The 14513-nt window shown below is 35.4% G+C and overlaps 1 protein-coding gene across 1 annotated transcript in view; it reads left to right on the plus strand.

The window, feature by feature from the left end:
* The first annotated feature begins 980 nt into the window (after positions 1–980).
* CSGALNACT2 (chondroitin sulfate N-acetylgalactosaminyltransferase 2) overlaps positions 981–14513 on the plus strand; it is a 37152-nt gene continuing 23619 nt past the window's right edge. The window contains 5 exon segments of the mRNA XM_028512749.2: positions 981–2320; positions 3663–3879; positions 5181–5282; positions 8997–9175; positions 12051–12145. Coding sequence (XP_028368550.2) covers positions 1924–2320; positions 3663–3879; positions 5181–5282; positions 8997–9175; positions 12051–12145 — 990 coding nt within the window. The 5' untranslated portion in view covers positions 981–1923.

Raw genomic sequence — 14513 nt, forward strand, 5'->3', positions numbered from 1 at the left:
AAGCTTACCATAGTATTACATATAGTTCTTGACAAACACTTCATTAGAATGGAATTTCTCTCTGGGGCAGAGGCCTCCCCTGTTCTCCTGTCTGCTAAGTTTAACCATCCCTATTTCTACAGTTAAGAAACCTTAATTTATAAAGAAAACAGGAGAGCTCACACAACTGGTTGTGGTATGAACTGTACTATGTATTGAATAATTTTGCAAATTTATAAATGGTTTTTTAATATTATTTCCCTGAAAAAAAAAACATTAAAATGTTCATGTTTTTTCTTTATATAGACTCTAAGCCCTTCCAGACTTGTAGGAAATTTGTTGCTCTGAAAGAATTATGTGATATAATGCTGAAATAATCTGCTGGAGGATTTTGGATGCAAAAATGTTTCTTAATGTGTTTTCCAGATGTTTCTGAACTTTTGAAACTGTTTTTTCCTTCACTTAATTTTAAGGCTCTTAGATATGAACCATAGAAATTAATGAAGTGGAATTCTTGAATTAATTACTGGAAGAATCTCTCTCTCCTTCTAGTAAGCCATTATTAATATAACAAAATCAATTTATAGAAACTCAGTTCCCAAATTGTGATACACAATAGGTGGAAAGTGGTGTGTTGATCAAAATATGATGTTAATATAGAGCTATAAGCAATATAGTTTCCAAATAATTAGAGAACTGTAGAATATATGTAATACAAACTATTCTAAACATAATTTTAATGATTTTTTATTTATTTTTTTATTTTATTTTATTATTTTTTTAAGATTTTATTCATCCATTTTTAGGGAGGGAAGGGAGGGGGGGAGAGAGAGAGAGAGAGAGAGATATCAATGTGTGGTTGCTGGGGGTTATGGCCTGCAACCCAGGAATGTTCCCTGGCTGGGAATCGAACCTGGGACACTTTAGTTCCCAGCCCGCTCTCAATCCACCGAGCTACGCCAGCCAGGGCAATCTTTTTATTCATTCAGGAGGTTATGGATATGTAGACATTCTGGTTGAGTATTACATGTCATATCTTAATTTTATAAGATATTTTTCTTAATAATTTCTCCCACAATTTACTGAATATTCTGAATTGTATCAGCACCTCTCATGGTGCTCGACATATAGTGGTCACATAAGTTTACTGAAGCTGTCAATAATTTGATGTAAAGGGCCCAGCAGAAGTAACACCACTGAGTGTGGTTGGAAGCATACATGAATGTTTTGCACAAGGCGGACAGCAATTTGAACATTTCACATAAAATGTCATATGGTGTGCTTGAGTGTGATATTGTTATGTTACAGAATTACATGCTTATGATTTTGTAATAAAAGAGGGGAGTTATTTGTGCTGGACCCTATATTTAAGGAAACAAAATTCTGATTGATTCTGATCTGTTTCTTTCAGAAATGTCACCAGGCATATAATGGAATTTTATCTGATTCTGTAGATCTTCATTCTGGATATCAAGGTAACAATACAGGAGGTGCGCATAATTTCTCATTTCTGCAAGTAGCCTTAACTGCTAAAGGAAGACATTTTTTAAGCTACAGCAAAATTCATTTTGGTAACTTTTATGGAAATCTTAATTTTGTTTTTAAATTTTCAATAACCTTTTGCTAAAGGTATGAACAAGCAAAGAACTTACCTCAGTAGGCAAGTCCCACATTAATAAGAATGCCTAGAGAGGACTGATTCTTCAGACCCGGACTCAGTGGCTACTGTTGGGTCTTGCTTTAGTTTGCATTTTGGTACTGTTTTTGTATCTTCTGGAATGTGCTCCCCAGACTGATGGAAATGCATCTCTTCCTGGGGTCATTGGGGAAAATTATGGTAAAGAGTATTATCAGGCCCTACTGCAGGAGCAAGAAGAACATTATCAAACCAGGGCAACCAGTCTGAAACGCCAAATTGCACAACTAAAACAAGAATTGCAAGAAATGAATGAGAAGATGAGAGCATTACAAGAGAGAAAGAATGTAGGGTCTAATGGCATAGGGTATCAAGGTCACAAAGAACAAGTACCTAGTGATCTTCTAGAGTTTCTTCATTCCCAAATTGACAAAGCTGAAATTAGCATAGGAGCCAAGCTACCTAGTGAGTATGGCGTCATTCCGTTTGAAAGTTTTACCTTAATGAAAGTATTTCAACTGGAAATGGGTCTCACTCGCCATCCCGAGGAAAAGCCAGTTAGAAAAGACAAACGAGATGAATTGGTGGAAGTTATTGAAGCTGGCTTGGAGGTCATTAATAATCCTGATGAAGATGATGAACAGGAAGATGAGGATGGTCCCCTTGGAGAGAAACCGATATTTAATGAAAATGATTTCATAGAAGGTAATGTGAAAAATGTGTTGGCCCATAGTTATATTAGTATGACAGAATGTTGTTATTGTATGCTGGTAATATGTCAGTCATTTTCCGCAGTATTAAATGTTTGTTTACCCATTTGATTCCACCACAGTTTGAAGTGGCTTTTTGAAAAGTTATAATGTGATTGTAATAAAGGAGAAAATAAGAACTAGGGAAATAGAATAAATCTAAGCTTATATAGAAGACTGCTACCCAAGTTGAAGAGCTCTTAGGGCTGTCGTGTATTTACATGTGTATGTATTTGCTTTCCTCTCTTCACTGGTCTTGGTGTTCCTTTCTTATGTATTTTAAAACTGCATGAACTAAGGCTCAAGATTTTAAAACTATTTGATAAAGTAAAGCAAAATCCTGATTCTGTAGATTAGTGGTCATTCTATATTTTGGAGGGAGGAGAGCATCACATGTGAGAATATCAAGGAGGCATTATAATATTAAAAAGCATATTTGGCATTTGGAAAAGTATTTTCCTAATACAAATGGCAACAAGAGCATGGGATTTTTATACATCAAATGGGACATGACTCAAAAGTTGAAGAATACTGCTATAAGTCTTAGATAATTATTGATTGATATAAACAGGAATAATTATAGGTCTCCACCCATCCCCATCTTAATATCCTCTGCTGGATATTTAATTGCAGATGTAAAACCATTTTAGATAAAATCTTTCTTACAGGTTCTCTTTGTTTTACATATACATTGTCTACCACATACAGTTTTTTTGACCCCAGGTCATCATGGATGTCACTTGCTATACATAATACATCACCTCTGGGCCCATAGAGGCTATCAGGGAGAACATTGTGCTTTCTGGCATTTCAACTGTCTTCTCCCTGTAGCCACCTCTTTTTTCTGCTGTCATTTCCTACCATTATCAATGGGTTATTCTCTCAAAACTATTCTATTTTTTCTGCAAGCTCAGGTTTTTGTCTTTTCACTCTATGTTTGTGGCTTACAGCAGAATTGAAAGCTGCTGAGGAAATAACTAAGTAATGTGTAAAATGTGTTCACATCTGCCCGAAAAGAAAGGAACCAATGCCATTTTTATATTCTGCTTATAATTCTCCTTGTCATTTGAAGCATATGCTATGGATTGAATAATAATATAGATAAAAAAGCAGAGCAGTGAACTTTGTTTAACTTCTTGTTTTATAAAGAAATAGTTGTAGGGATAAATATTTTCACAAACAGATAAAAATCCTACAGATCTGGTTTAAGACTTTCGATCTTTGACTAAAATCCATATTCACATTGAATTTATAAACTTTGACACGGAGACATCTTTGTCCCTAACTCTTTCCTTCAGGTTATTACCGCACTGAGAGAGATAAGGGCACACAGTATGAACTCTTTTTTAAGAAAGCAGACCTTATGGAATATAGACATGTGACCCTCTTCCGCCCTTTTGGACCTCTCATGAAAGTGAAGAGCGAGATGATTGACATTACTAGATCACTTATTAATATAATCGTCCCACTCGCTGAAAGAACTGAAGCATTTGTACAGTTTATGCAGAACTTCAGGTAACTCTCAGAGTTTAATGATTGGTCTAAGCATGCCTGAAAAAAATCACACTTCATACACATTTACTTATCTTCACTGAGTATGATTATTTAGAATTACAGGATAATTTTATCTTTTTTCTTAAAACGTGTATAACATACTGTGTTTTTGATAATTTCAACTATGAAGTAAAGTAAGTTGAGGGTGACAGTTATAAGAAACTAACTTTGATTACCTTTATAATTGTGAATTCATGTAAAGACAAGTTGCATTTTTAAAAGTAACATTATTGAGGCATAATTTACATAACAATAAAATCCATGTATTTCAGAGATGGGTTTCATGACTTTTGACAAATGTACACTCATGTAGCCACCTCTCTAATCAATATATGGAACATTGCTATCTCCCCAGAAAATTCCCTTAAGAACAATTTGAATTTTAAAATTGAAATAAATTGTAGAAATATAAACATTAAACTAAAAATGGGAGAAAGTTATTCTATCTTGGGAAGCAGAGACTAACACTTTTTAAAAGGATTTTTTTGTCATTAGATTTGGATATTTTAAAAACACTGAAGTGTTAAAGAATTAACAGCTACATATTAGAATACCTTTGAGTAAAGTTTTGCCTTTTTTTGCACAATTGCCTTGTTTTAAATACTTTAATATGCTCTTTTTAATGCTTTGTAATTCCAGTCTTTATTCTTATATTGAAATTATTGGATTTAAAGTTAGTTAACACTCTTCTGTAACAATATCTAGAAGTCATGCTTCCAAGTGAGTTTTGTATGTCTAAAATAGCTCACTTGAGATCTGATTTCCTAAATCATTTTTTATTGCTTTTTTTGGAATTGCCTTCAGATACAATATTCTTTAAAGTTAGTAACCTCATTAGTAGCAAATATTTTATTTCTTGAATATTAAGTATAGTTTCAGTACTAGTCAGCCTGAAGACAAAATAAGTCTCTAATCAAAAGATGAATATTTATTTATTTGCTTCTGAACTGATTGGGCTTATTTCCTTAAGTAGCTTGTAATTTGCTCCTGAAGGCAATATCAAAGCAAAAGTTTCCAGAATGTTTTGAAATTTGGCAACATTGTTAGACTGCTTCCTTGGCCTTCCAAGGGTTGCTCTTATTTAGACATATACATTGTTATTCATTCACAGTGATGTCTTTAATAATTCAGTACTGTATATTTACTTAAAACTCATGTGATTTTGTCTTTAATAATGCCTTATTCATTTTCTTCAATGATTGCTTTCTGAATAAATAGAACTTCATATTTCCTGAATAAACTTTATTTTTCAATTCTGTTAGGGATGTATGTATTTATCAGGACAAGAGGATTCATCTGACAGTGGTGTATTTTGGTAAAGAAGGACTGTCTAAAGTCAAGTCCATCCTAGAATCTGTCACAAGGTGGGTGAGCCTTGTCCACATAGAATTCCTTGATACATAACATTAGAAGAGTGAGAATTTCAGATATTTAATGAATTAATTTGGAATAGCTGCTGTTTAAAAGTTGGCTGAGCATGTGAGTGGTGGTAGTTTTTTTCATTTCACCCCAAGTTCCCTCATGCAATGTAAATGACTCATTTTCACTTACCCTCTTAGCAGAAAGCCTAGTATGGTCAGTGTGCTCTCATTCTGGAGCCCACCCACTTTCTGTGTTTGCCTCCATTTATCATTCCTTGGATTCCTCCTGTTGAACTCTCTCCTTTTTTTCTAAATCTAATCCCTTCACTTTGATAATATCTCTTAAGTTTGTCTCTTACTTGTCATTTGTCTTTCCATTTTTTCTCACTCTGTAAATGATGCTTAGGTGTCCCCTTACCCTTAAGAAACTTCCACCTGACTCTACAATATCCACTAGGTAGTACTGTTAGGTTTCTGTCCTTTCATAGCTTAATCTCACAAAACAGTAATTCTCTAACCAGACAGCTCATATAGTACCTGGCATATAGTAGGTGCTCAGAATTTTGAATGAATGAATTAGTAATTCCTTAATAACTTCATTATTAATTCCCTAGCTGCTCAGCCTTTTCATCTCTAAGTTATCCCAAAGTTATGACCTAATTGCCAAAGTCAGCCTTTTCTCTGTCATCCTTCTATCACTTTTTTACATTTGATACCTGACAAATACTTCCTTCTTGAAATGTTCCTCTGATATTTATAAAATGTAAATATTTTGTAAATGTAAATATTTTATAATGTAAGATATTAAGTTGATTTTGTTTTCTGACCATGCCAATTCTGTATCCTTTACTTGCTTCTTTCCTTTTCTGCTAGTTGTGGCCATTTTTGAAGAGTCTGGGTCTGATTGGCCATTCTTCTTGAATCATTCCACTAACATTCATTGAATCCCACCAGCTATGTTCGAGATACCCTGCTTAGAGCCTGACTGGCATGGTTGGAATAGGACTGTGCATGGAAGAGGGAATTGTACCTCCTACCTCTAAAGGGCCTTCTCACAGCATTGATGTGCAAACATTGTCTTCTCTTCCTGATGGCCCTCGTTTAGTTCAGATTAAGACCATTCCCGTGATCCCCTGCGCTTGATGCCTGAGAACCAGCATCTTTCACTTATTTTTCATCTCTCATTAGTCAGTTTCTGCTTACTGCACAGGATTTCTTCTCTGTCCTTTCCTTGCAGCTGCCACCACACGTCTTCCCCTTAACCCTTCATTTCTTCCCTTCTCTTCTTTCCTTACTATTTTCAGGTCACCTACTAATTGCCAGGCACTCACGTTGGTATATCTGAAGCCATCCCTGCATTAGTCAAGACTTCTCTGTGGTAAATGATGGAAACCTGTCTTGAGAGCAAGGAAAATGAGTGTTATTGAAGAATCTTGGGTAACTTGCAGCTAAAGGGATCATTACAACCAGACTTGAAGAAAAAAAAAACAAATCAGCTTTGATATCTTATGGACTTGAACCAGAGACTTGAATACCATCAAAATTTTGATTCTGTCTGTTTTTCTTTGCATCATGACTTTATTCTCCATTGCAGATTGTCTTTTTCCACTTGTGAGCTTTGCTATCGGAGAGGAAGACATCTTTCTCTCAGATCCAGCTAAGAAAATCCCAGGGAGGAACTTTTGCTCACTCTTGAGCCAATTATTATGGCCAGGTGGGGGTATTGCAATTAGCCCAGCTTGAGTCTGGTGCCTGCTTTTAGGAAATTACCGTGGTTGGGGTGCTCTATGATTAGTTCTTCTACTTGGTGCTAGGAGTGTGAGGTGGTGAATGGCAATTTCACCAAAAGAAGGGAGAGACTTATATTCTATAATAAGGGGAGCATGAGCACTCAGAGCATTTGGAGTCCCCTTCATACACTATTTGAATCTTTGCTTCCACCTCTCCGTTTCCCATTCTACGAGGGGAGACCCAAAAAACCCCAGAATTTATTTATAAAAAAATTTATGTTCTTATTCTTACATGTTTAAACTTCAGTCATCTTCAAAGTACTTGCCTTGATGCAACACACCCATCAAGATTTTTTTCCCCTGCTCAAACAGTTTTTGAATTCGTCAATTTTCATACCTTTTAGTGCTTCTGGCGTTTTTTGTTTCACTTCTTCCCCATTGGCAAAACTTTTCCCTTTGAGGACTTTTTTCCTCTGGGAAACAAAAAAGTTGCTCAGGGCAAGATCAGGTGAATAGGGAGGGTGGGGCACAGGGGTTATGCTGCTTTTGGTCAAAAACTGCTGAACACAGCCTGGTGTGGGCAGATGTGCTCATAACACAAATCACCCATCATGAAATGGGCAAATGTATTGAGAGATTCTTCAGAAAAGTTCACTGAAGCCAAACACAGCCACTCACAATAATGCCAGCTGGTACATTGATACAGATGGGCCCTGAGAACATTCACCTAGCTAGGGAAGCCTGTACTACAAGGGGCCTACCCTCCAGAAGATAATTCCAGATCTTTTTGGGGTCCCCATTTTGTATATTATTATAAGAGTAATCTTCCTGAAAGGTTCCTTTTTTTGATCCAACTATACCCTAGTGCAGCAGTTCTCTACCTTTGACATCAGAGTCACCTGGAGGGCTTACTAACACAGATAATCAACTTCACCCATAGCATTTGATATAGGAGTCTGGGGTGAGACCTGAGAATTTGCATTTCTAATACATGTCCAGGGGAAGCTGATGCTCTGGATGCAGGGACTTAACAGTGAGAACTAACGCTCTGATGGAAAAACCCTGACTCTTCCTTGCCTTTAGGACGCTGACCAAGATCTCTAACTTCCCTTGGAAGGTACTACTCAAAACCAGAAAACCTTTTCTGGTTTTCTCTTATTGGTCCCATTCTAGTATCCCTCTTAGCCAATTTGATATGTCTGATCCCTGTTCTTTACAATGCTTTGTACTTACTTCCCTCTTTGCCTTTGAGGATAATTAATTGGAATGACCTTCACACTGGCCACTGAATTCAGGATTTTAACCAAGGCCTAACTTAAATTCCAATTCTAACATCTTCTCTAACTACTCCAGGCAGAAGCACTCTTTTTTTTCTCAGAACTGCTGTTTGTTCATTTATTCAGCAAATATTTATTGAACTCCTACTCTGCGAGGTCCACTGTGTCCAGAGGAATGAACAAAACAGAATTCCTCCTCTAGTGGAGATTACATTCCAGTGGAACTGAGGAAAACAAAGCTGGGAAGTGGGATGCAGATTAAATAGAGGGAGTAGGGGCTACTTCACATATGGTATGAGGAGTATCTCTCTGATAAGAGGACATTTTGGCAAAGATCTGAAGAACTCAATAGAAAAGCACTATTTGTATTATTCATGTGGAATATATTATTTGTTATCAAACATTATGGCTGTTTTCCATGTATATATTTCTTATCTTTTCCAGTAGGTTTTTAAGATTCTGAAGGGCAGTGGCCCCTCAACACTTACAAACCTCATACCACCATCATGTTGCCTCACATGTGGGTATTTAGTGAATATATGTCTCTGATGATGATCATACACATGAAGCTGATGATTTCCTTATATGAATGTAAAACCAACATGATAATATATCTGAAGCATAAAACATATTTGTAAGTTGTATTGAAGGGAGAGAGTTGTTAAACTTTAAGTGGGACTTATAATTTGTTATATGTGCTTTCCTCATAGTGAGTCTAATTTTCACAATTACACCTTGGTCTCATTGAATGAAGAATTTAATCGTGGACGAGGACTAAATGTGGGTGCTCGAGCTTGGGACAAGGGAGAGGTCTTGATGTTTTTCTGTGATGTTGATATATATTTCTCAGCCGAATTCCTTAACAGCTGCCGGTTAAATGCTGAGCCAGGTGCGTAAAAGAGTGTAGAATTTAGAACAATGTTAGCATGTCCCATATTATGAATCAACTTACGTTTTTAAAGTTAAATTAGGCATAATATAACTGGAATATTAACTAGAAAAGTGAAAATTTCTCCCTCTGAAGTTCATATACCCTTTGTTCTCTCATGGCCAAATTCTAATGTTTACATTTCAATGCAACTAAACAAATGACAAAGAAATAAAAAGTCTGGAAATTGATGAGGAGGAACTAGCACCCATCAGAAAAAGAGCCAAGTAGACTGTGAAGATGTGTGAGAATCATAAACACTTACATCAGGTAGTGGCACCAACACACACACAGGCTTATATAGGCAGAGAAGTCTTGTTACAGAGATTGCTTGGTCTCAAGACTATGCATTTGGGATGTCTTACTATATTTTGCTTTATGTTATATTTTTGAAAATGTATGAGCAAATGATGTTTTAATACATTATTTTTAATTTTTTAATCTTTTAAACAATTTAAATCTTTAAGTGAAAATGTTTTTTGTACTTAAAAAAATCTCATAGTTTTTTTTAATGTAGAACTATTTATATCATGCAAATTATTACTTCTTACTGATTGGTTCAATGGGATAACTGTCAGGAACTCTCAGAGCATGTAACCCTTACATGCATGTAAGCATGTAAGGGTTAGGTTTACTTTTGTTATACCAAACAGTATAAAGTTCAAAATGTGGAAGTTGGAGACATTGGTTTAATGTGAAAGAACTATTTTTATATCCAGAAATACATTTGCCTCTGGGAAACTGAGCTCCTCATCCCTAACTGGGTTTTGAGGAAGGTGAGATGAGTATCAGTGAAGAATGTTACAATAAAAAGGCCACTACCTTACTTACAGGGTCCTTGACAGTTACTGAGCACTTCATGTTATCTATCTGATTGACCCCGGTCTTAGCAAGGAGTTCCCTATTCAGAGGAGATGGAATGCTTAGCCCTTAAAGGACCTTCAGTGCTATAAGTTTGAGTGATAATGATAATGCTTTCTGCAAGAGCTATTACATCAGGTCATTTTGATTCTTATCTTTCCAACTTTCCCAAATCTTGTTCAAATCTATCTGCAATTCTATGTTTTATTTTCTAGTTAATCTATTCATTGTGCAGGATCTTTGGATTTATTGCTTCTATGGTTCATTTTGAAGAATGGATTTAATTTCAGTTTCTAAGTTTTTTAGTGATTGCCAAGGTTAACTTGTATCTACTCTTGCTAATTAGATGAAATAATGCATAGTATTGGGTTGGCCAAAAAGTTCATTAAATTCCTAAGTAAAAATAAAAGGCACATTTTTCATTTTTACCAATAACCTTATTGGACAACATATTCACTGTTTTGTCCACTACCTTCTGCCATCTTTCAGGCAACTTCATAATTCCATCTTCTCAAAACTTTTTATCATTTTGAGCAATGAACTGTTCTAGGTGCTTTTTGCAGTCTTCCAGGGAATTGACATTTTTTTCCAGTAAGAGAATTTGAAACCTGAAGGTGCAGTGTCTGGTGCTTATGGCAGATGAATCAGAAGTTCCCAGATAAGCTGTAACAGTTTTTGCCTGGTCATCTAAAAAACATGTGGTCTTGTGCTATCCTGATGAAAGATTATGTGTTTTCTGTTGGCTAATTCTAGCTGCTTTTCATGGAATGCTGCTTTCAGTTGGTCTAATTGGGAGCACTACTTGTTGGAATTCATCATTTGGTTTTCTGGAAGGAGCTCATAATAGAGGATTTCCCTTCCAATCCCAACATATACACAACATCACCTTCTTTGGATGAAGACTGACCTATGGTGTGCTTGGTGGTGGTTCATTTTACTTGCCTTACAATCTCTTCTATTCCACATTATTATAAACTATCCACTTTTCATTGCTCATCACAATTAGTTTTAAAAATGGAACATTTTCTTTACATTTAAGTAGAGAATTGCATATGGAAATACAATCAAGAACAGTTTTCTTTTTTTTTTTTTGCTTAACTTACGTGGAACCCAAACATCAAAGCAGTTAACATAACCAAGTTGGTGCAAATGATTTTCATTGCTTGATTTGGATATTTTAAATAGGTCGGCTATCTCCTGCATGGTATAATGTTGATTGTTCTCAATGTCTCTCTTTGATTACTATCAGCTTTAATTGATTGACCCGACTGTGGATCATCATCCAGCAAGAAATCTCCAGCACACAAAACTTCGCAAACTACTTTGACATGTTTGATCAGTCACACAGCACCTTCTCCATATACTCCACAAATTTTTTTTTTTTGCATTTCAGTTGCGTTTTTACCTTTCTTGAAATAATAAAGTATAATATGCTAAAAATGTTGTATATTTTTATCATCTTCAATATTAAAATGGCTGTACAAAAATTCACTAATTTTTATAAGCTTTTTTTTAATGCACACTATGTGACAGCTGTCACAAAACAATCTAACAAAATTGTTTTGAATGAAGTTAAAGACAACTAAATGCTACTAGAGCCACCTTATGGGAAAAACCAACAGACATTTTGGCCAACCCAATAAATGGCTCACCTAATGAACAGCTGAGAGAAGGCCTTTGTGCATCTCCCCAGAGTCAAGGAATAAATGCGTGGAGCACCCTTTAGTCTATTTTTTTCTCTATTGTTTTGCAATGCTATAGTTGCATAGCCTAACCTACTTATATGTTATCAAAAAATTATCATATTCATCAAATCAATATGATGTTCAAGAGTCTTGATAAAATACAATATTGATAAAATAAAGTCATCATGTGGAATTAAAGAAAGACTTTAACAGACTACTAATAGATACTGTTATCAGTCCTTCATTTTATGACTTCTTTATGTGATATAAATGTATATTTTAATTTATAGGCAAGAAGGTGTTTTACCCTGTAGTGTTCAGTCTTTACAACCCTGCCATTGTTTATGCCAGTCAGAATGTACCCCCTCCTGTGGAGCAGCAGCTGGTAAGACTCCCACTGTGTTGTGAAGGGCCACAAAGATCCTTTCTATGTTCTTTTATATTTTATTCACAAGTAGAACACAAAGTTTCAATAAAAAACTATAGTTATTATAAACACATTTTCATAATCTCTTCTATCCCCCACTCTTGGTGAAATGCTTTCATATTTATTGTTTTAGAATTATGTCATTCTGGAGGGGGAAATAAGTTTAGGCCACAGAGAAAACTTCATGTTTCAGAATGTGAAAACTGTACAATTACTTATGCCAACATATTTGTAGTTAATACTAAAAGTAAATTTTAATTTTAGAAACATTAACTAGAAATTAAAATTACTAGATAACTATGTAGGGAATTACTTAGAAAGCCATTGCATGGGAAAATGACATCACAACTTAGAGTTGTACTTATATCAGCTTAACAGTTATACTTAACGTTTTAAAATTTTTAAATCATTTACTATGTTACAATAATTTAGATTTACAGAAAAGGTAGAAAGGTTGCATATGTGTTCCTAGACTTCACCCAGGTTTTTATAATGTTAACATTTTAGGGAATCATGGTACATTTGTCAAAAATAAGAAATTAATATTGGTAACTACACTATGGAATTTTATTAGAACTTCACCAATTTTTCTACTAATACCTTTTCTCTGTTCCAGGATCCAGTCCAGAATACTATATTGTACTTAGCCTAATTTTTTATTGTTAACATTAAGAAAAAATAGAAACAAATTAACCAAGAAGTCAACTTAAGATGTTAAAAAATTGAATAACTCAGAGGAAAAAAGGCAATGGCAGAAATTAATTAACAAAAATAATAGCTTGACAAATATAGGAGGTTATGTGCAAAAAAAAATTTTAGTCATAAAATAGGTACATTCAAGGGAAAACGGAAATTTTAGTATTGGAAATTATAATTAGAAAATTAAGAGAAATGAGTTTTACATGATAAGTTTTTAAAATTCTGAATAAAAGGAAAGATTTGAGAATTCAAAAACCATTAATACGAACTAACTTTATGTTAGTATTTTATAAAAGCTGATGTTAGTATTTCTCAATAAAAGAGATGGAAGCTCTGAAGAGCTAATTGCTGCTTAAAAACTGGAACAGTTATCAAAAGCAGTATTATACAGTTGCATAGAAATGACCAGTTTTACTGATGAGGTTTTCCAAATTTTCAATGAATAGCTAATATTAGTGCCATATGATCTACTTAATATATTTTACGAGGCTAGCATTATCTTTATACTAATACCTGGCAAAGCATACACAGACACATATACACACCTCTACCTTATCTGTAGGCCAGTATACTGATACAAATGGGATAAAAATGGCAAATCAAGCACCCACATTTACCTCACCTGACACCCTAAATCCTTCATAAAAATTAAGAAAAACACATATTAGTATTGGAAAGTGAGGCAGTTACTATTAATAGTCTAAAGTTTGAGAAATTTCTGTAAGATGGCAGTGGTGGATGGATATAGGATCGATGGAGGAGAGAACAATCTGGGACCTGTTCAAGAGAACACAGAGGACTATGTATGCTTACTTCTCTGAGGTTGTGCTGAGGAGCAGGCATCACAGAGATTGGCCTGCAGGTTGAGGCAGTGTGTGTGGCTGCTAGAGCCAGAAAGGTGGGGCAGGGTTCTGGGAATATTGAGTTGTAAGGAGGATGCACAGCCTCAGACAGCAGGGATGAGCTGCTGTTGATATGTTGTGCCCTAGACCATGTTCAGCACCTCCACTATCACTGGAGGTAGGCCCCTATAACAGCCATGGTTTTTTGAACACTGATTTTTCTAACAAGAGTGAACAGCAGTGAACTAAGACTGGCCAAACACTTGGGGAAACAAGTGCCATGAGAGAGGTAGGTACTTGTCACCTCTGCTCACTATTGTGTCCCAGCTCTCAGAACCATGTCAACAGATTAAACACTTGTTGCATCTATGAGTAAAATAAAGGAGGTTTATCAGGCTTCAACTTTTACTTGATTCTGGGGACTCAGTATCATCAAAGCCTTGATTTTCTTTGTTTAGTTGGACTTCAGTGGTGACAGCTTCACTTCAAAGCTGGTTTCCCTTGTGGTGAAAGGACTGTAGCAATTCCAAACGTTATTACACCCTACGCCTGGGGTCAGCAAACTTATTCTGTACAGAGCATCAGAGAAAATATTTGGGGCTTTTTAGGCCATATAGTCCCTGCTGTAGTTATTCAGCTCCACCATTGTATCATGAAGTCAGCCATAGAAAATTTGTAAACAAATGAGTGTGACTGCATTCCAATAAAATTACTTAGAAAATCAGATAGCACACTGATTTAGCCTGGATGCTGTAGTTTGTTGACTTCTGCCTTACGCCATCTAC

Source organism: Phyllostomus discolor, chromosome 5 (genome assembly GCF_004126475.2).
Source record: "Phyllostomus discolor isolate MPI-MPIP mPhyDis1 chromosome 5, mPhyDis1.pri.v3, whole genome shotgun sequence".
Classification (NCBI taxonomy): Eukaryota; Metazoa; Chordata; class Mammalia; order Chiroptera; family Phyllostomidae; genus Phyllostomus; species Phyllostomus discolor.